This window comes from Arvicola amphibius, chromosome 15 (assembly GCF_903992535.2).
Source record: "Arvicola amphibius chromosome 15, mArvAmp1.2, whole genome shotgun sequence".
In the NCBI taxonomy this organism is placed as follows: domain Eukaryota; kingdom Metazoa; phylum Chordata; class Mammalia; order Rodentia; family Cricetidae; genus Arvicola; species Arvicola amphibius.
Window position 1 is genome coordinate 54,415,492 of NC_052061.1, and position 23,635 is coordinate 54,439,126.

The 23,635-nt window shown below is 38.3% G+C and overlaps 1 protein-coding gene across 1 annotated transcript; it reads right to left on the minus strand.

The window, feature by feature from the left end:
- Window positions 1-215: 215 nt before the first annotated feature.
- Window positions 216-15,260, minus strand: LOC121677002 (coiled-coil domain-containing protein 7-like). The gene is made up of 8 exons (XM_042054214.1): window positions 15,211-15,260; window positions 13,280-13,387; window positions 9,514-9,597; window positions 7,696-7,761; window positions 5,409-5,468; window positions 3,251-3,286; window positions 1,292-1,399; window positions 216-349 (listed from the first exon to the last, which is right to left on the minus strand). Exons 2-8 carry the CDS (start codon window positions 13,323-13,325, stop codon window positions 216-218), a joined length of 534 nt encoding a protein of 177 aa, XP_041910148.1. The 5' UTR covers window positions 13,326-13,387; window positions 15,211-15,260.
- Window positions 15,261-23,635: the final 8,375 nt, after the last annotated feature.

Consider the following 23,635-nt stretch of genomic DNA (forward strand, 5'->3'; position numbering starts at 1 on the left):
GAAGAAGATGGAGCTTCAACTTCGTCATTATGGGGAAGGACGAGAAACGGCGGAGACGCTGTCCCTTCAGATGAACGTGTGCGAGCTGAATGGAATTTGGTACGTGTCCACTTGCATTTTTTTTCTAAATTCTATTCTGATTAAAGCTAATACACTTGATCATTCCTATGTAACGGAAGTTTTCAGTTAAATAATCACACTGCACACAGACATTATTAAGTGTTACCTGAAATCTTCCTGTTTAGTAATTGCTGGAAGGTTGTGGGTATGCCGGAACTTCCCCTAGATGTCCTATAAAGTGGCTTTGGAATTACATTCTCATACGGTGTGGAGCTTTCCACGTTTGCCTCTAGAGAGATTTAGATTGTTAGCTGTAAGACGCCTCACATTTATAGCTGCCTTTAATAGTCATCGTAAACTAGGTGTCAATAAAGCAGAATCAAAGGAATGTAGATGACTTAAAATATTTTGAGGTTATTAATTCGATTGAGACTATAAAGACAGATACTGCAGAGTGAAGAATGGAACCAAACACCTTACTTTCCCTTAGTTACAGCAATCAACTCAAAGTGGATTCAAGACTTAAGTGTAAGGCCTGCAATTATGAAAAAAAACTTGAAGAAAACATAGAAGATTATGCTTCTGGACACTAGAATGCTAAAAGAGGTTAGGGCATAGCTCGGTGTTGAGTGCTGTCTAGTCTACACAAGAACCTCAGGACCACCAACACTTGATAGCCCCGTCGTAGGACTCTTACGAGATGTTACAGATAGTCATGGAGACAAAAACATTCCCCTTCTAAGATGGTTGCTGTGGTCAATATTAATTTTTAATATCCCTTTAGGAAACCAGACTATAAATGTCTTTTAATATTAGAAATCCACATATATTTTAAAAGGAGATCTCAAATCTGGGCCTTTTTTTCTTCCAAGGAATGCTCCACTGTGTGTGTGTGTGCGTGTGTGTATGTGCGTGTGTGTGTGTGTGTGTGTGTTTGTCTGTATTTATGTACGTATGTATGTATGCATGCATGGATACATTTACTGGTGGCAATAGCCTTTAAAATTCAAAGCCCTTTAGTGGTGGAATAAAGCATTCTCTAACTCTTAAATGTTACACTGTCAACAGAAAGAACAAATAAAAGCTATTTCATCTTCAGACACCAGGAGAGCTCTCTGTAATATGGTTAAATAAAAAACATATGGCGCAAAAAGAGTAAGTGAAAAGCGATACTTCTGAGCTATTCTAGGCAATTAGATCTTGTGATTTGTCTTTGTGTATACTCCCTTACCTTGACTGGTGAAGGGTAACAGATTGATCACTTTTGTTGGAAATGTCTTTGGTAGGTGGTACTTAGCATTAACATTTTCCTGAGGTTTGGTTTTCATTGAACTCACACCTGAAGCAAAATTGGAAAAGGAAATTTGCATGACAGTTCTGATTACTCACAAATTATGTACCAAACTCTGTATACTCACTTGTATGTTTCATTCACCCTTTCTTCCCCATGCTTTATCAAATGCTTACTGTCTGTTACTTCAGTTTCTAGAATGACTTCCATCATTTTCTCTTTCTTGTCTTTATATTGTGTCCTGTGCTAGCTAGCATCTTTCTTAATTTGGACCTGTACCCACTGCCCAGCATGCTCATTTCTACATTTGAGCTATAGGCGGGCACAGTCAGAAGGCTAGCTTTAGAGAAAGAAGCTCTGCGCATAAGCTGCTGAGTCCCCCAGCCCAAACACGACTAATGATTGCTAGATCCAGTCGTCACAAGTCATACGATCATAAAAGTAGCATATGTGACGATAGAACAGAAAACCTAAACAGCCTTGTGGTGCGGGCTAGTAACATTGGAAAGTTAGAAGGCTGAGGCAGGAGGACCACAAATTCAAGTCCAGCCAAGGCTTCAGGATAAGTTAATGATAGCCTGGACAACTTAGGAAGACCCTGTGTCAAATACATGAGAGAGAGAGAGAGAGAGAGAGAGAGAGAGAGAGAGAGAGAGAGAGAGAGAGAGAGAGAGAGAGAGAGAAAGGAGAGAACACAAGACACAAGACAGACAGGCAGACAGAGACACAGGCACAGAGATTACAAGATTCATATACTTTAACCTTTAATTATTGGCTAGATATTGAACTAAAACCTGGATGGTAAGAGATTTTGTAAGGCCACAATGATAGACCATGGAAAGAATGCATTATTACTGTTGAAAATTTCAGAAGCCATGACTTAGACTGTCATCATTTGTTAGGAAAGGAGAAAGGTGAGGAAAGGGTCTAAGTCAATAAAAATAAAAAACTTAATGCACAGTAGGATGATGCCTAACACTGCAAATTTATTTTTATTATGTATATTATTTTCTTGAAACCATCCAATGTAATTATTTGTGTGGAGAGTCTTTAATATAGCTTAATACTGTAAATTAGATGCACTTTTGGGTATAGTTGGCTTAGAAGTCTACCCCAAGTGATTTAATCTCAATAGATGACATTTAAATATATTTTCCCAAATATTGCTAAGATATATAAAAGAGTAAATAATGAATGCTGAAGAACAAACTCAAAGGAAAAAAACTTTTAGTTGAGAAAGTTTTTTCAGAAAGTATTTTAAGAAAGATTCATGTGGGTAGTGCATGTTTTTAAAAATTAAATATGATTTCATGAAAAGAGGATCTAAGAAATTCACCAATTAATGGGAAACAAAACAAAAAGCTGTAGTGAAATTTCTAGAAAATACTTGTACAAAACATCACGATATAAATCCTACCACTGCACATGACAACGTCTAAGAAACCAGAGTGAGACGGTGTAGAAAGGATACCATCTGTGTGTTGTTACCATGATCTTTGTTGTGCTCTGAATGTTTGGGTCCCTATCTGCACCCTGACACAGAAACATCTTGTGATGGTACTGGATACAGTCTTTGTCAAGTCATGATCGCTGTTAGTGTTATCCTGAGGCCCCTGAGCTCTGCTTGCTCCTTCTAGCACTCAAGGATACAGAAAGAGTAGAATTTCTGAACCAAGAAGTAGCACCCCCATGAGAAATATGTTTTCATTGTATATAGACCATCCAGCCTAAGATCATACAATCTTTGTCTCTCTGTCTCTGTCTCTGTCTCTCTCTCAAATTTTAAGGTATTTCATTGGAGTAAATAAAAACTGCACAGTATGAAAATTCTTGGAAGCAACCACTTACCTTACATGTTAATATATTTTCTTTACCTTGATTGTTCACGGGGGAACTTACCTGGAGTAATATCTTTCCTTAGAGATAAACTCATATCTAAAACAAATGTCAAAAAGTCACCCAATGATACTATGGAATTGTATATACACATTAAGCTCTCTATGCTGATTTTTATTTGTAAGACTTTTTTCATATATGAGTGGTCTCTTGTCTGTTACTCCAATTTCCTTCCTTCCTTCCTTCCTTCCTTCCTTCCTTCCTTCCTTCCTTCCTTCCTTCTTTTTCTTTTTTTCCTTTTTTTTTTTTTTTTTGAGACAGAGTTTCTCTGTGCAACAGCCTGGCTGTCCTGGAACTCTCTTTGTAGACCAGGCTGGCCTTGAATTCACAGAGTCAGAGATCTGCCTGCCTCTGCCTCCCGAGTACTGGGATTAAAGGCATGGGCCACCACTGCTTGCTCATACTCTGGTTCCTCTTCAGATCGTATAAGTCTTTCGCCTTTTACTCCAATTTCTATGAAGTATCTTGTCATTTATCATCTTTGCCTGTGCCCTGTATCCTACAGTGGCATCTTTGTTAAATTTAGCCCTCATCCAAACTCTGCTTTACTCTGAGTAAAATTATTAATTTTGACATCTGTCAATAGTCTCTTTCCAAATGTTTTCTCTTCCTAATTTTCAACTTTAAAAATTTTTAATTTGGAATGATTTTATTATACTCTAACTACTAACACATATATATATATAAATTGATCAGAAATATGGTCTTAACAAATGTGATTTGAAGGTGCAGTTGTCCCCACAGGCTCATGTGTTTGAACACTTACTTGGTCCCTAGCTGGTGGTACTGTTTGGAAGCTGTGGAATATTCAGGAAGTAGAGGCTCACTGGGTTAAATGAGCTCCTGAGGATGGGTCTTGAGGACGCCTGGCCTCGACCTGTTTTTCTCTTTACTCTCTGCTTCTTGAATGCAGATGCAATGTGGTCAGTGGACCTCACCTTTGGTGCTATGCCTCCCTTGTCATGTGATCAGTGGACCTCACCTTTGGTGCTATGCCTCCCTTGTCATGTGATCAGTGGCCTCTCACCTTTGGTGCTATTTCTCCTTGAACTGTAACCTAAGAAAACCCCCCTTTTGCAAGTTACTTCTGTAGGGCGTTTTTGGTAGATACCAGACAAAGAACTAACAGAAAAGATAGATGAAATTGTCTAGACTTAAATGGAGCATTTTATTGTTGTGTCTAAGATTGTCACTCAAAAGTGGTAAGGATCTAATTAATAAGAATCACCCCAAATAACCATATCTAAATGAAAACACTGAGAAAATAGCTCATTAATTCCAGTGTTTTGGGGGTAAAACAAAAAACAAGTTTGAACACATACTCCAGATAATGTCAATTTTCAATCCTAGCTTTCCCTTAGTTGTAAACTTTCAGGTGAAGAGTCCTTACTTGATTGTTTAACAGTATACATTCAATTCATATTTAATAATACATGGAAGTACAACATTCACACTTAAAGTTACAGACACCATGATTTGCCAGTAAAGCCCCCTCCCAGCACATATGTCTGTACTGGGATGGGAAGATTGTACAGCAAATGTCAGACTCAGCAGGGAGATCGGTGTTGAAGACCCCTTCTCCTCCTGTCCTTACAAGGAGGCACGCATGGAAGGTCCCTGAGGTAACTGATCAGAACCAACTCTGAAAAACTGTTCATAGCTGAAGCCTTTCTTGGATCAAGGAGAAGTGTGTCTAACACCATTCAAGACCAATGATCTGTGACCCACACAGCCTAGTGGGAAAAAAATCCACTGCAGGGCTGCACCATCCCCTCACCAACTTAGTCTGGTGAAAGGAGGTGCAGTGAGGGGCCTGTGCGCTGTAGTCCTCTTCTGGGCACACTCACCAGAAGGACTTCCTGCTCTTTCAAGGTCTAAGCCAGAAATGGAAAGTGAGAGGAACAGCCCCCCCTCGCCACCCCGAGATTGATGGGCACTGGGTTTGGATAGGCTATTTTCATTATTCATATTATTTATCTTATGCCTACTGATAATGAGCACTAGAATTTCTTTGTAAGAGAGAATGCACAAAAGGTGTTGCTTATGCAATGATGCAGTTACTGTTACAATAGGTTAGAACTATAGTATAAATAAATAAATAGTATAAATAAATAAATAGTATAAATAAATCATAAACACATGGCTTGAAAATTATTCTTACTCTGTTGTTCGCTCGGTGTCCCCAGTAGTTTTGTTCCTTTAATAATATTTAGGTTGCCACCTAAAGACACAAAACACATTTCAGAAAACTATGTAACAGAAAAAAAAAGAACGTACATTCCCAGTTCTGCTGAAACCATGCTTCATGGACATTAGGGTAATGGTTAATTTTGAACGTCAAATGAAAACTTGATTTAGAATCCCTTAGGAGACACAACTCTGAGTATGTCTGTGCGCATGTTTCCAGAGAGGATTAATGGAGAATGAAGGGTGGGTAACACTAGCCCACGAATGATAACGAGACTCGTCTGTGTGTCCCATGTCTCTCAGCAGTTCTGCACTATTGCTACATGAAATACAGCTCCATATTACAGAGACTGTGCCAATGTCATAATTATTTAAGTCATACTCTGCCTATGAAAAGAAGTTGGAAGAAGAAAGGAGTAGCTATGTATTTACAGTGTTTCTTACAGCAACACTTTTGGTTGAATTACTTGGTTTTTTTGCATGTGTTCCCTGTGATCCTGAGTTAATACCCGGTATCATTTTCTTACGTGAATACGGCATCCTTCTCACCCTGCTCCTCTGTGCTGCACTAGGAAATTACTTCTCCTTCAGTGTGTGATTAGTATATGCTATTTTTGCAGAATAATGTGTTTCACTACAATATTTGTGCTACAGTTCCACCATCATATAGCCCAAAGACAGATTGATAATGTGTCAAATTAGTAACACAAAAGGGATGCAATGAGCATACACACTGTTTTGTAGTTATAGAATTATTTCTAGTTATGTTCTTTTTGGGTGATATTAATTACTGTGTGAGACCTCCAGGTCTCACCCAGAAGAGCTTTTTTAAAGTAGATGTTTATCAACACAAACTGTCTGAAATTTTGCTTTGTTGATATCCCACCTTCATTTTACAAAGATAGTTTTGCTCACTGTGAGATTCCGGGGTGAATTTCTTCTCCTAGTGTTTTGAATGTATATGCCCAGTGCTTTCCGGGATTTGTAATTTCTGATGATCTCAGGGTCTTTCTTTTTAATGAAGTTGTATCTTTTCCCTCTAAGATTTGCTTTTCACCACTTTTTTTTGGTTTTTGGAGACAGGGTTTCCCTGTAGTTTCTAGAGCCTGTCCTGGAACTAGCTCTTGTAGACCAGGCTGGCCTCGAACTCAGAGATCCGCCTGCCTCTGCCTCCCGAGTGCTGGGATTAAAGGCGTGCGCCGCCACCGCCCGGCCTGCTTTTCACCATTTGTAATACAGTGGATCTGGCTATGGACTTCGTGGTGCTTATTTCATTGCAGTCTCTTAATTTGGGTGTGGCCATTCATAGCCATCAAATACTTTAAAAAATGAACTGTGATTTCCTCAACTACCTTCCTGCTTTTTTTCTGTTCCTGTCCGTTTTCATATTGTCCACTTGCAACTTTTTTCACTCTTGCTTACATTTCGGAGCCAGTGCTCTGATCAGTTTTTCCTCAGCGTTACGTCCTTCCCCAACCCTTTTGCCATCACTGGCACCGCCTCTACAGGATGAGCCACTGCTATGAACTGCAGTGTGTCCCTGTGATTCACATGACGTATGTCTGGAGCCAAGGTCTCTGAGAAGATCACTGAGGCTCAACGAGTTCACAGGGTGAGTTCCTTTCTGGTACTGGTGGTGACATTCAAAGAAAAGGGAGAGACTAGGGGAGGCTTTCTTCAGCGGGAGCTCTCTGCTTGTGTACTGGCGCTCCTTCCCCACTAGACTTTGGATCGGTTTCAAGCTAATGCTCCATTAATGGTAGACACAAGAGTGCCAGTTACAGGAGAGAATTTGTGGATATCTACTAAGGGGACAGCAGGTGCTCACTGTCAGCGTGACATACTCTAGAATCACCCGGGAGATCCTCTTCTGGGAATGCCTCTGCTGCTTATCGAGACTGAGTTAACTCAAGTGGGAAGGCCTGACCACAATGGATCATCCCTCTCCTGAGTGCAGCAGACCCGGGACTGTCTAAGGGTAGAAACAGCCAGCTAAAGACTAGCATGCATACATCTATTGTTGATTTCTTTCTCACACTGTAATTTGATGTGGCCAGCTGCTTTAGGTTCCTGCTGCCTTGGCCTTCCTGCCACAATGGATTATACTTGAACCTGTGAACCAGAATAAATCCCTTCTTCCTTAGGATGCTTTCATTGCACCAATAGGAAGAGAAAACCGAGATAGTTGGTAACTTAAGGGTAGAACATTTAAGTTTAGACTCATACCCATTAGACTTGAAAAGAAAAATAGCTCTTCTTACCCTGCTTTCTCCATCCCGTTTTCACTGGTTCCTTTGGTGTGCGTCTTGAAGGTATCCTTTTTATCTCTGTAAAATAAAACTGATTTGTAAGAAACTTTGAAAGACAAACTATAGCATCCATCTCTCTTCTCTTTTTTTCTGTTGTTTGCATACATGCATAGTAAAAATTATTTAATATTTATTATGAAATAATAATAATCAGATGGAAAGACTGTTCTATAGTTAAAAGTCCTTGATGCTTTTTATGTAGGACTGGTGTCTGGTTCCCAATCACCCATGCTGTGCAGCTCACAACTGCCTGTAACTCTGGCTCCAGGGCATCGGACCACCTCTTAAAAATTCAAATTCATAGTATTTAAAATAAAACAAATACAAATAAATGTATAGCATATACTAGTTATATAAAGCAATGGGCTTGGCTATGAAATTCTTATGCATCCACCCAACATTTTCATCATAATCTCTTATTACCCTTTCTAAATACCACCGTGTCCTTTCTTTTTCTTCTCTGGATTAGTTTCGTGATTTTCCCACCCCTAGATTCCACATATGAGACAAAATATCCAGTCTCTAACCTTAAGAGTCATGGAAGTTCCCTAGTAGAAGAATATTTTAGCTCTCCTTAGGTTACGTCACTGCACCAAGCCACAACAATGCCCACAAGAGAAAGTGTTCTCTCGGAGAAGAGAGGATTATTGGATACTGTAGCCATCAAGAGGGGTATGAGTAGCCAATAAAATAATTATAAATAATATTCTTCTTGTTGCCGACCATGGTGATCATTAACACACACACACACACACACACACACACACATACACACAGAGCTGTCATTTTTCAGCTCATCCAGAGGTGTTTCCGTGGTTTTCCTGTGTTATATAACTCTAAATCTAATAGGTGCTGGTGATGGAGAGCAATAACCAGCAACGCCAAGGAACAAAAGCCTTTCTACATCATCTTACTAGGGAGATTTAGTACCTCAATGAGAGAAAAAGGGAAGAATTTAAAGAAGTTTTGGAATTAAGATTGTGGTTTTCTTCCATTCAGTGTTTTGCGATTTATACTTTTTCTTGTATTTAGAAATGAATATCTAGATGCACCATCAAAAGCAAGCAAACAAACAAACTCTAAAATGAAGCATGTTAGAAAACTTCTACATTGAGTGTGGTAGTTAAACATTAACTGGGAGGCCTATCACACCCAAAACGTTTTGTGTAAGAGCTGATTGCAGCAGGACACATACGGAAAGCTGAAGAATGTCTCCTGATCCTGACGCAGAATGGAGAACTGGCTGCAACTTAGACATCTTTATTATTATGTATTTATTGTAAAGAGTGAAGGGATTCATAATGGAATTTTGTTCAAGTACTAATGTACGTAGGTTATATTCATCCATCACATTTTCTTCTACTCCCTTTCCCCTGCCCTCTTCCTTTTCCCAGAGAAGAGATGGTCAGCTGGTGCAAATAACTGCTAAGCCTGTTTTTTTTTATTTTTATCAATCTGTGAGTCAGTGTTGTCCCTCACAGATTAAAAGCACCTTACCACCTAAACTGGACATAGAATGTGATAGGAATAACACTACACACCTGTTTCTGTAATCTTCTATGCTTGCTAAAACTGTGACTGATTTTGTTGGAACATTTTCTAAATGGATAACAGTTCTAAATGAAATGCTATCTAGTTAACTTTCAATTTTTAATGAATACCTGGTCTACAAAAAATAAGAGAGTGTGAAGACTGTTAATGATAAAAGTTTTGTAAAGGTGCATATTAATGAAAACAATAATGAAAAGTATTAAACTTAAGTTTTCTTACCAAGTCCAGTCTTGGAGCGTGCCTTGAATTCATTTTTTAATAAATGTTGATCAAAGGTCTCCTTCAAGGTTTGTAGGTCATTCTCTGTAGAAATGATGGATTTCAAAGACATTTGGTAAGGCAATTTCAAGATAGAAATGTAAAATTTTTGTGTATGTGTGATATTAACTTTATTAGACTTTGATAATGATGAACTCTGGACTGTCACATCATGTAACTTTGGAACAGGAAGACCTATGTGCACACATATAAGCCTCCATGCATTGAAGTTCAAAATCTTTGTTCCAAAAACACACATCCAAGTAATAGTGTCATTCTTCCATGAACCGGTGCCTCAGAGTTCTTTAACTAACATCTGCCACAAAGATACCTCCTCTCAAAGTTAACTACCGAGCTTATGGGAAAGGAGATGTGTAGGTGAAGGATGACCATCTAGATTGGTGACAGAGGCAACTGAATCATAATGGAATTTTGTTCAAGTACTAATGTACGTAGTTATATTCATCCATCACATTTTCTTCTACTCCCTTTCCCCTGCCCTCTTCCTTTTCCCAGAGAAGAGATTGTCAGCTAGTGGAAATAGTTAAAGCCCATGGGCAACTTTAGAAGCTACCTCAGACTGGTGCCTCTTCACACCCAGGAGACAATGTAAATGTTCAGCTATGGCTCCCTCCTCTTTCCTATTTTATGCACATTTTTACACTTTGCACATATAAATATTCTACACTATCATATTTTTTGGATCATTCCCATTTTATTCTTAGTGTAAAGGATGAAATTATTCTGAAATCAAATCATTGGGTCACAAAATGCCATTTCTTCTTCAACAAATAAAAACTTAGTGGAAACATTATACCTTAGTTACACACAGACAAAACTCATTAAAGTGTAGTATGTTTTCTTTCAGTGTTTTTTAAATGAGACTTGTTTAAATTATTTTTTTTACTTTTTATTCAATGTTAATGTTACAGACTTCTTACTCTGTTGAACCATGCCTGAGAACTCAAAGAAAGAAACGGTGCAATGGACAGCCTCATCCACCCAGACAGTGTATTAAAACTTGATTCATGTGTGTTTTGATAATTTTACAATCTTAAAAAAAGTATAACAAGACTTGGAATTTACCATCAAATACTTTAAAAAATGAACTGTGATTTTCTCAAGTTGGGAGAGCTTCCCTCGTTTCCTGTTGCACGCCTGTCAGTAGTGAGCAAGTCTGAACAGCTTAAATTAGTTTTTAATCACACTGTAAAAACTACTTCTTTCTTATAAGAATATTTTAGCACACAAATGAATCCTATGTCACAGATACTAAACCTGCAGTTGGGAGAAGGAAGTCTGGCATTCCAACGCACAGCAGTGATGACAATAATATATTATACAGTTGATATCTAAAAGGGGACCATGAGCATTTGTGCCATAGAGGAAAGATAACTGTGTGAGGCACCAGGTCTGACATCTACTCTGGCCAATCATTACAGAGCATCTATACACACTGAAATGTCACAGGATACCCCAAGAGCATGTTCAATTATGCGTCAACTGAAAACAGCCAAACGTCATCATGAGATTTTCTACGCTGGTGACTTTGTGACTATTGTAGGCAGCAGTTGTATATAACTGCACATGGGTGGCTCTGGAAGTTCACAGTGAGTACAATCGGATCCTTGTGCGTAAAGTGTTTTCCTTTTTAATTGAGGCAAAAACCTGATTGTGATAATGTTTCTGATACACACTGCTAAGATCTTTCCAACTCTTCCAACACCAGCAACCACGCTCACAAAGGCCTGTTCTGCTGCCCTGTGCCCTGATGACCTTTCTTATTCTGGTTGCTTTTATTCTTCTTTTTTATTGTTTTTATTGAACTATATATTTTTCTACGCTCCCCTCTCTTTCTTCCCTCTCTCCTACTTCCATCTCCTGTGTATATTATATTTCTTTATGAACCTTCTCCCTTTTAATGAAAATGACTCATGAAAGCATACACATTTGTGTTCTGCAAGAGCCTTTGTTTTGACTTTTTTTTTTTCTTTTTTGGTATTTTTTTTGAGATAGGGTTTTGCTGTAGCTATCAAGACTGTCCTGAACCTAGCTCTTGTAGACCAGACTGGCCTGGAATTCACAGAGATGAGATCCCCCTGCCTCTGCCTCCCAAGTGATGGGATTAAAGCCTTGTGCTACCCCTGCCAGAGAGGGCTCTTCCTCTATTTAAACCAAAGGCAGTTTGTTCATCCCCTTCCCCAGTGTGTTGATTAGATCTCCCTTCTCTGTGTTTTTTTTTTTTCTTTTTCACTACTACTTAACTCTGTAATCAGCCTAGCCAGTTGGGGGCTACTGAAGCTGAGGACTTTAGCCTAGAAATCTGGTTACAAAGACACCTCATATGGTATTTTATATCCTGTGAATTTGTTTTTGTTTTTCCTTATCAGGGTGGCCTCTTCAACCTATGGTCTTCTACATAAGTTTTATAGCTAATGTATTAATTTTCAGTAAAAATGTGGTTAAAATCTTAGTTGTAATTTGCCTTGAGTCCATAGATAAATTTTAAGGAATTGAGTTTTAAAAAAAAAAAACCATTTTCAGTTTATAAACCTGTAATGTGCTTCCATTTCTTTAAGCTTTTTAAAGAAAATTACTTTTATTAATATTTTGTAGTTTTCTGTGCAACTATTATCCATATATAGAGACTGTTGTAATAGGCTATTTGCAGAGTTAATGCTTACTATATTCTGTACTCTAAATTATATATTTTTTCTATTCATTGAATTCTCCATCTCCAAGATGTCTGATTCTACTTTATGATTACTTGTCTGTGTTGCTTTTCTCAGTTAGAACATGAATTGTTTTCTGAAGTTCTTTGAATCGTCTATGTATATGTATTCAAATTTCTTTGCTACTATTTTGAATTATTTTTTCATACAATTACTAAAATCCCATTGTTTTGGGGCCTTTTAAACATTAGATATAAAAACAAATAGTACATTTCAAAATGACAACAGCCCTGGAGATCTTTCTTTTTCCTGTGGTTCAGTTACTGCCTGGCAGCTCTTTGTTTTAATTAAAGAGGGCGCCCTTTAGCACTTTGTAAAGGGTGTGTCTGCTGATAATGCCTTGAGTTCCATAAAACTTCCTTTCCCTATTGAACGTGGCTTTTCCCCTCTGGTTTCACAAATGAACTTTGCTGTGGTTTTTTTTGTTTGTTTGTTTCTTTTTAATTGTTTCTGTTTGGGAAAGACAGCTTGGATGTTGTTGGCCTGCCATTTTGTTGAAGTTTGCTGGTTTCTTTCAGGATTGCAGTTTGAAGGATGCCATTATCAGCACACATCCTAAATTCTGATGTATTTTAACAATCTTTTATACTATCTAATAAATTTCCCACCTGAGTGACAAGCACACTCTAAGCTCATCACATTGTTAGCACTCATTGGGTTATATCGAATTTGATAACTATGTTCTGAAAGAACCTGCCATACAGCATGTGACTGACATTCCAGAAGCTTGCAATGGACAGAAAACACTACCTATGGCTTCCTGAGCAGGCAAGGAAGAACATGCTATACATCACATGATTGGTTATTTGATGGAACAAATGATACATAATGTAAAAATGCTAATATGTAGGGTTATTAGAGCTAGTTTATTATTGAGAAAGGGTGGCTCTTGTTTAAACTTTCTTTTTTTAACTAGAAAGTCACAAATTGCAAAGTTGAAACACCGTACCTATCGGACCAAGTTCTGCAGTGTCAAGTCATAGACGTGTACTCACCAAGCACTCTGTCCATATCCAAGCGAAAGATGATCTCACTAATCATTGGGTTTAGTGTTTTTATTGGTTCAGACGTCTCCTGAATGTCGGTGACGGATTTGGTCTCAGCTGTAATAATGACAGACTCCAGTCAGTTCACTGCCCATGAACATTTTGAGGTCAAGTTGAATCACTTGAAGGGATGATGGGGAGGACTTATTAACCAATTATCTTGAAGAGGTGGGGCTGAGTTAGGGTGTGGCTTTCTGGGACCCGGAGGGGAAAAAAAGGCACATGACCCAGGTGCCTTTTCCCTCCCTCCCTCCCTCCCTCCCTCCCTCCCTCTGTCCCTCCCTCCCTCCCTCCCTCCCTCCCTCCCTCTCTCCCTCCCTCCCTCCCTCCCTCCCTCCCTCCCTCCCTCCCTCCCTCCCTCCCTCCCTCTCTCCCTCCGTCCCTCCCTCCAGCCCTCCCTCTCTCTGTGGTTCGGACGCAGCACAGCTGAGTTTGGACTTGTTCCTGTTTCGTGAGTTTTTCCCCTATACTAAATAAAAATAAATTGCTTTATCTTTTAGCTAGCCTGGTTATTTCCCGAATAGAGCTACCTTCTACAATGGGACTCCTTAGAGACAGCACACGTTACAATCGCTCAATTTTATTTCTTCACAACCTGACATTAGCTGAAGAAAAATGCGTCAATATTTCAAGATTTACTTTTATTGATGTGTGAGGGTCCTGTGAGTGCAGGGCCCAGGGTGAGATGTGTTCTTTGGAGCCCTAGGAACTGGAGTTAAAGGCTGCTGTGAGCCACAGGGCTGGGAACTCAATTCTGAGAAGCAGAAAGTGCTCTTAAGCACTTAGCCGTCTCACTAGCCCTAAGTCATCAATTTATAAAAGCTTATGAAATACATACTATACAGCAGTTATCCTGCTGACACTTGCAGCTACGATCACTGCTTTGTGTGTGTAGTATATACATCGGTACACACTCATATGAGCATGTGTGTGTGTTGGTGTCAAGAGGCCTCTTCTATCACTCTCTATTTGTTGAGAAGAGATTTTTGTCACTGAATCTGAGGCTTGCTGATTCATCTCGAATGGCTGCCCCTTGGGACCCAGAGGCATTCCCTGACATCGTTTTCCGAGAGAACTTATCCCACTCACAAGAGTGGGGCTTTTCAGGCTCAGTCACGTCAGAGTGAGTGTTATTATCCAACAAATGGAGTGGGAGGAAGGTGGCCATTTATATTTAGAGCTTTCAAAATATACAAAAATAGAATAATTTGCCTGGACAATAGCTAATACAATTTAGCAGAAAACGGTACCTGATAAAATTAAAATATGAGTATAAGATGAATGTACTTTAAAAATGGAAATAAATGTGAGACAGCTACACAATTCTTAGAAAAGTATTTCTTAGAGTGATAGTTCATGAAATATTAATACAAATAAGAAAAAAGAAGAGCCTTTTATTCAAGTGGGAGTGTTTATAAAAACTTCATATATGCTGTTTGTGTTCATGTGTATGAATGCATGTGTGTTTGAGCCAGAGGGCAGCCCTGGGTGTTGTCCTCCCTTTCTGATTCCCTTATATTTCATAATCTCTTCTCCAGGTCACAGATCAAATGTGTAGTGGCACCTTTGTCTGAGGCAGGACAGGGGCTCTCTTGTTCATTCCTGTGTGTTTCTGACTGCTGGCTTGCAAGCACCTGGGCATTTTCTCTCTCCCTGGAAGTACAAACACTACGCTTTGCAGGGTACAAAAGACCAGTAGCACGTTAACACTCAGCAGCCCCGTCAACTTAAATCTTGGCCAGTTAAACTCTGAAGTATTCACTCTGAGAAAGATTTAACTATAATTTCACAAGTAAAGGTGACTCACATTTAAAACAGTCTTTAAATTATTAAACGCTTCATGACTCTTATTTCAAATGTATTTAAAATATGCTACACACCTTTCTGTCTTTTTTGATCCAAGAATTGTAATTCTAGGTCTTCTTTTGTAATGAATCTGTTCACATTTTCATCTACCAAAAATGAAAAGAAACACATAGCATTTTAAATATTAAACATAACAAAACACATAGAATTTTAATTATTAAACATAATAACACTGAGGCTTATGAATTATAGCCTAGTCATAAAATTACTCAAATGTTTGAAAGTCAGGTACATTTTTTTACTCATCAAGAAGAATGTCATCTCATTTAATGTCGGCAGTTAATTTGACAGATCTGGAATCATTATGCTCAAACTGAACAGTTAGGATTATGTTTACTCCTAGACATTTATTCCCACAAGATAGTCTCATTTCTGTTTTAACCCAATAGCTGACACCTTGAATTCCATAAGCCATTCTTCTTCGAGTTGTGAATACACAAGAATTTAACCAATAATTTTCCTACAATTACCTATTTCTGGGAAAGTGAGTAGCACAGGGAGGAAATATGTTGAAGTACAAAGTAGGATGGTATTAACGCTAATATTATTTATATGACTACGTAGTTTGCCAGTAAAGATAGACTTTATATGTGTATGTGTGTGTATACGTGTGTGTGTGCCTGTACACAGATGGAAGGGTGTGTGCCTGCATGTGTGTACAGCAGAGGCCAGTGCTGGGCGTCTTCCTCAATTACTGTTCAACTTATGTTTTGCCCTGAACCAGGAGCTCACGGATCCCACTAGACCTGGGAACAAGAACCGTAAGGGTCTTCTTGCCTATGATTCTCCAGCACTGGTATTGTAAGAATACACTATTACACTTTTTATATGAATTCTGGGGACTGAATTGGGTCCTAATATTTTTGTGTAAGGCCCTTTACTGGTTAAGTTACCTTCCCAGTCCTCTCACAAAGGTTGTCTTTTATGACAAAAAATAGATTTAAGATAATATTCACAGGTAAACGGGATGGCACGTTTTCAGAATCACTGATACTTAAAGGTAGATTTTTAAATAAAGTTAAAAAGCATTTTCATACAGTCATTCCCCTGATGTTTAATCACAACCCAGTACATATGCCCAGCTCTGAGATCTTCTTCTTGGTAGGTGCTTTCCTTTGTCATCTATAGATGTTTTTAATTGAGAAAACACTTGTCAGGAGAGCTGATACAGCCCAGGATTTAGATGCTCTGAAGGGAACTGCAACTGACTGTATCTTCTCCTCCTAGGTTGGGAAGAAGGAAGGAACGATTCTTGAGAGAAATCCTGTGGTTATGCAGTTCTGCTGGAGCAAGCAAAAAATCTGGCACCATTCTCTATCCAAACTCTGGGGTTGTCCGCACCTCCACTGACCACCTGTGCAGGCAATGGCACCCACAACTACATGAATATAAGAAGCAAGCTGAGTCTGACATGCATGGAGAAAAGCAGGTGGGGGGGGAGTCCCTGTTTGATGGTAGAACACAGTAGCAATGGTAAAAACCATTCCCCCTGAACCTTGTCTCTGTCAGTGAAAATGACACATAGCAAACATGACTATACAGCATTCCGGAGAGAAGACAGTGGTTGCCGGAGTCCAGGCAGAAAGTACTTAAGGAGGCAGTCCCCGAGGACCGGGACACTCCAATAGAGGGCTTACTCTTGTGCAGGACTAACACAGCAAAGCAGACATTCTGGTTGTAACTTGTTGGAACACACCAGAACAGCATCAGACCACTCAGCAGTGCCCCTAAACACTAGGAAGAATATGTGATGGATTTCAAAACTTGAAAGGAAGCAACTGAGAACCAAGGTTACTGTATAACTGATGGAGTGAGAAGAATACTTAGAAACAAGCACAAAAAGGCAGTTCATGACCACCACGCTAGCGTAAAGAACCTATGCATAGGAGCCTTCATGCAGAGGAAGAAAGTCTCAAATACGAGGACACAGGAAAGAAAAGATTAATGAGAGGAATGAATCAATAAAAAAAGAAGAGAGGAAACTAGAAAAGCCTCGATACTAATGGGGAGAGAAGAAAGCATGAACATCAATCCAGCCATTCAGGAAAACAGGCAGCAGAACTATAGGAATGAATAAAGAGCTCTCCATTATAACCAGCATTGCAGATGGCATATGAATAAAGAGATGCAGACTAGCTGATGTGATTTTTTTTAAAAAAAATGACCCAAATTTAAATGAAAGCTGAAAAATAGCTCTTCTGGTATTGGTATCTTGTAGGCAGGTAGATATTTCACAGAAATGTATTTATTTCCTCTAGGTTTTTAAACTATAAGTTCTCATATATTCCCTAATGCTCCTCCGGATAGAGGAGACTTAAATCTGATAGAGTAAAATTAAAAACCAAAGTTAGAAGAGATGAAGTAGGCCGTTACATATGAACAAAGATGACGAGACTTCAAAATGACATAAGAAGTAAAAATGCAGTATGCATTGAACATTGGGAACTTCAATTTCATAAAAAAGAAAAATCACTAATGATCATAATACTTCAGAGAGACTGTAATACAGTAATGTGGGTAACTTTCATTTACTGCTAGGTAATGCAAGTTAAAAACCAACAAGAAAACACCAATGTGCAATTACACCCTGAATCAAGATCAAATGTCCTTTTAACAAATATCCTAAAAAATATTTGACACGCCATAGGCAAAAATACATATTTTCTTAGTAGTTCTTGAAACTCTCTCTAAAATAGATGATATTCCTGGCCACAAAGAACCTTACTAATGAAAATAGAAATATTTTATTCTATTTTAAACCTTAAGACTGAAGAATATATCTTGAATGGTGAATGAATCTCTTAAGAAATCAGGGAGGAAGTTTAAAAATTCCTAGAGTTAGATGAAAATGAAAGCACAACTTGCAGGGATGTGTGGGATACAAGAAAGACAGTTACTAGAGGGAAACAGAAAGCGATGAATGACCACATTCGAAACCAGGGATCTAAGCCGGGGCAGTGGTGGCGCACGCCTTTAATCCCAGCACTCGGGAGGCAGAGGCAAGAGGATCTCTGTGACTTCGAGGCCAGGCTTGTCTACAAGAGCTAGTTCCAGGACAGGATCCAAAGCTACAGAGAAACCCTGTCTCAAAAAACAAAAAGAAACAATAACAATAGAAAGAAATAAGAAAATTATCAATCTAAAATTAATAATAATGCAGTTGAAGGTCTCAGACAAACATCAACACAGAAACAGTTGATGACATAATAAACATCAGGACAGGAATTAATAACACTAAGACCAAAAGAATAATACATAGAATCAATGAAATACCTAATCCTTTGGGGAAAAAAAACAAAATCAATGAACTTCCAGTGAAACTAATAAAAAAAAGGAGACAGAAGTCCCAAATTAACAAAATTGAGATGAAAAGAGGCCATCATCACATATTCAAACAATATCCAGGTGAACGTTAGGGAATATTTGAGAACTTATATTTAAAAAAAAAAACCCAGGACTCTGGAGGGAATAAATACATTTTTATATACCTATAGATAGCAATTAAACAAAGAGAATATTTTTAAAAAACTTGAATTGACCCTAACAGGCAATGTAATTGAAGTAGTTTCAGCTAAAAATGTCTCAAGATTGGATGAATTTATCCATGTCTTTAAAACAAAACTAATACCAAGGTTCTTTTTGTTTTTATTTGAAAAACACAAAGTGAAGAAATATATCCAAAGTTACTCTTTGAAGCCAGTATTTCACTCAAACACAAAAGAATATACCTTCTTCTCAACACCTCATGGAACCTTCTATAAAACTGACCACATACTTCGTAAGAAAGCAAACCTCAACAGATTAAAAAAATAGAATAACTCCTTGTATCTTTAGGATCACTGTGGTTTAAAGTTAGAAATCAACATCATCAATTGCAGAAAGCCTACAAACTCTTGGAAATTGGACAGTGCTCAATTGAATCACCCCTGGGTCAAGGAAGAAATAAAGAAAGAAATTAAAGACTTCCTAGGATTGAATGGAAATGAAGGCACTCACTCAAACCTACAGGACACTATGAAAGCAGTGCTAAGAGGACAGTTCATAGCACTAAGTGCCCACAACAAACCTGAAGAAATCTCACACTAGTGGTTTAACAGCACACCTGAAAACTCTAGAACAAAAAGAAGCAGACTCCCTAGGAGGAGTAGATGACAGGAAATAATCAAATTGAGGGCTGAAATCAATTAAATTAAAACAAACAAAACAATACACAGAATCAATGAGTAAATTAACAAGATAGTTCAAACTTTATCCAAACTAATCAAAAGGCAGAGAGAAAACATTCAAATTAACAAAATCAGAAATGAAAAGGGGGATATAACAACAGACACTGGGTAAATCCAGATAAACATTAGGTCATATTTCGAAAACCTGTACTCCACAAAATGGGAAAATGTAAAAGAAATTGACAATTCTCACAAACCAAAATTAAATCAAGACTAGGTGAGCAATTTAAATAGACCATAGCCTGCAAGGAAACAGAAGCAGCCATCAAAGTCTCCCAACCAAAAAAAAAATGCCCAGGGTCCAATGGTTTCAGTGCAGAATTCTGACAGAATTTTAAAGAAGAGCTAATACCTATACTTCTCAATTCAGAAAGCAGAAACAGAAGGAACATTGCAAATCTCTTTTTACAAGGTTACAGTTACCATGATACCAAAACCACATAAAAACTCAAGCAAAAAGAGAATTACAAACCAATGTTGCTCATAAATATCGATGCAAAAATATTCAATAAATTCTTGGCAAAAAAAAAAATCCAAGATAACATCAAAAAAAAAAAAATCATCCACCATGGTCAAGTTGGTTTCGTCCCAAAGATGCAGAGATGGTTCAACATATGCAAATCTGTCAATGTAATCCACCATGTAAATAAACTGAAATAAATAAACATATGATCATCTTATTGATGCTGAAAAAGCATTCGTCAAAATCCAACATTCCTTAATGATAAACATCCTGCAGAGATCAGGGAAACAAGGAACGTACCTAAACATAATAAAGGCAAATACACAGAAAGCCAACAGCCAATATCAGATTGGATGGGGAAGAAAATCAAAGTGATAACACTAAAATCAGAAACAAGTGAAGGCTGTCCACACCCTCCATATCTATTCAACATAGTTGAATATATATGATGAAATAAATATGAGATAGCTACACAATTCTTAGAAAAGTATTTCTTAAAGTTATAGTTCATGAAATAATAACACAAATAAGGAAAAAGAAGAGCGTTTTTCTCAAATAGGAGTGTTTATAAAAACTTCATATATGTTATTTGTGTTCGTGTGTATGAATGCATGTGCATGCCACGGTGTGTTTGAAGGTCAGCGGGCAGCCCTGGGCCTTGTCCTCACCTTCCCCATTGTCTGAGGCAGGGCAGGGGCTCTCTTGTTCATCCCTGTGTGCTTCTGGCTAGCTGGCTTGCAAACTCCTGGGCATTCTCCTCTCTCTCCCTGGAAGCACAGATGCTACACCATCTGGCTTTACATGGGCTCTACAGTCCTTGTGCTTTAGGGCAAGTGCTTTTCCACTGAGCTATTTCTCAAACTCCAAATAAAACTTTTAAGTGCCATGTTGTTTGGGGACATCAAGAACTGCAGGGCACAAAGGACCAGTAGCGCTTAAACACTCAGCAGCACCGTCAACTTAAATCTTGTTCAGTTAAAGCTCTAAAGTATAAACTCTGAGAAAGATTTAACTATAATTCCATAAGTAAAGGTGACTCACATTTAAAACAGTCTTTAAATCATTAAACACTTCATGACTCTTAACTGAAATGTATTTAGAATATGCTACACACCTTTCCGTCTTATTTGATTCAAGAATTGTAATTCTAGGTCTTCATTTGTAATGAATCTGGTCACATTTTCATCTACCAAAAATGAAAAAAAACACAGCATTTAAATATTAAACATAATAACACTGAGGCTTATGAATTGTAGCCTAGTCATAAAATTACTCAAATGTTTGAAAGTCAGGTACATTTTTTTACTCATCAAGAAGAATGTCATCTCATTTAATGTCGGCAGTTAATTTGACAGATCTGGAATCATTATGCTCAAACTGAACAGTTAGGATTATGTTTACTCCTAGACATTTATTCCCACAAGATAGTCTCATTTCTGTTTTAACCCAATAGCTGACACCTTGAATTCCATAAGCCATTCTTCTTCGAGTTGTGAATACACAAGAATTTAACCAATAATTTTCCTACAATTACCTATTTCTGGGAAAGTGAGTAGCACGGGGAGGAAATATGTTGAAGTACAAAGTAGGATGGTATTAACGCTAATATTATTTATATGACTACGTAGTTTGCCAGTAAAGATAGACTTTATATGTGTATGTGTGTGTATACGTGTGTGTGTGCCTGTACACAGATGGAAGGGTGTGTGCCTGCATGTGTGTACAGCAGAGGCCAGTGCTGGGCGTCTTCCTCAATTACTGTTCAACTTATGTTTTGCCCTGAACCAGGAGCTCACGGATCCCACTAGACCTGGGAACAAGAACCATAAGGGTCTTCTTGCCTATGATTCTCCAGCACTGGTATTGTAAGAATACACTATTACACTTTTTATATGAATTCTGGGGACTGAATTGGGTCCTAATATTTTTGTGTAAGGCTCCTTTACTGGTTAAGTTACCTTCCCAGTCCTCTCACAAAGGTTGTCTTTTATGACAAAAAATAGATTTAAGATAATATTCACAGGTAAACGGGATGGCACGTTTTCAGTAATCACTGATACTTAAAGGTAGATTTTTAAATAAAGTTAAAAAGCATTTTCATACAGTCATTCCCCTGATGTTTAATCACAACCCAGTACATATGCCCAGCTCTGAGATCTTCTTCTTGGTAGGTGCTTTCCTTTGTCATCTATAGATGTTTTTAATTGAGAAAACACTTGTCAGGAGAGCTGATACAGCCCAGGATTTAGATGCTCTGAAGGGAACTGCAACTGACTGTATCTTCTCCTCCTAGGTTGGGAAGAAGGAAGGAACGATTCTTGAGAGAAATCCTGTGGTTATGCAGTTCTGCTGGAGCAAGCAAAAAATCTGGCACCATTCTCTATCCAAACTCTGGGGTTGTCCGCACCTCCACTGACCACCTGTGCAGGCAATGGCACCCACAACTACATGAATATAAGAAGCAAGCTGAGTCTGACATGCATGGAGAAAAGCAGGTTGGGGGGGGGGGTCCCTGTTTGATGGTAGAACACAGTAGCAATGGTAAAAACCATTCCCCCTGAACCTTGTCTCTGTCAGTGAAAATGACACATAGCAAACATGACTATACAGCATTCCGGAGAGAAGACAGTGGTTGCCGGAGTCCAGGCAGAAAGTACTTAAGGAGGCAGTCCCCGAGGACCGGGACACTCCAATAGAGGGCTTACTCTTGTGCAGGACTAACACAGCAAAGCAGACATTCTGGTTGTAACTTGTTGGAACACACCAGAACAGCATCAGACCACTCAGCAGTGCCCCTAAACACTAGGAAGAATATGTGATGGATTTCAAAACTTGAAAGGAAGCAACTGAGAACCAAGGTTACTGTATAACTGATGGAGTGAGAAGAATACTTAGAAACAAGCACAAAAAGGCAGTTCATGACCACCACGCTAGCGTAAAGAACCTATGCATAGGAGCCTTCATGCAGAGGAAGAAAGTCTCAAATACGAGGACACAGGAAAGAAAAGATTAATGAGAGGAATGAATCAATAAAAAAAGAAGAGAGGAAACTAGAAAAGCCTCGATACTAATGGGGAGAGAAGAAAGCATGAACATCAATCCAGCCATTCAGGAAAACAGGCAGCAGAACTATAGGAATGAATAAAGAGCTCTCCATTATAACCAGCATTGCAGATGGCATATGAATAAAGAGACGCAGAGTAGCTGATGATTAACAAAAAAGACCCTAATATCTGGAGCCTCCAGGAACTATTTTTCACTGGACAAAGATTCCTACAGATCACAGTCAAATGATAGAAGTTCAAATGAGCTGAAAAATAGCTCTTCTGGTATTGGTATCTTGTAGGCAGGTAGATATTTCACAGAAATGTATTTATTTCCTCTAGGTTTTTAAACTATAAGTTCTCATATATTCCCTAATGCTCCTCCGGATAGAGGAGACTTAAATCTGATAGAGTAAAATTAAAAACCAAAGTTAGAAGAGATGAAGTAGGCCGTTACATACGAACAAAGATGACGAGACTTCAAAAAGACATAAGTATAAATGCATAGACATTAACACTGGGAAACTTCAATTTCATGAAAAAGCAAAAAATCACTAGTGATCATAACACTTCAGCGAGACTGTAATACAGTAATATGGGTTACTTTTATCTAGTGCTAGCTAATACAAAGTAAAAACTAACAAGAAAACTCCAAAGTGCAATTACACCCTGTATCAAGATCAAATGTCCTTTTAACAAATATCCT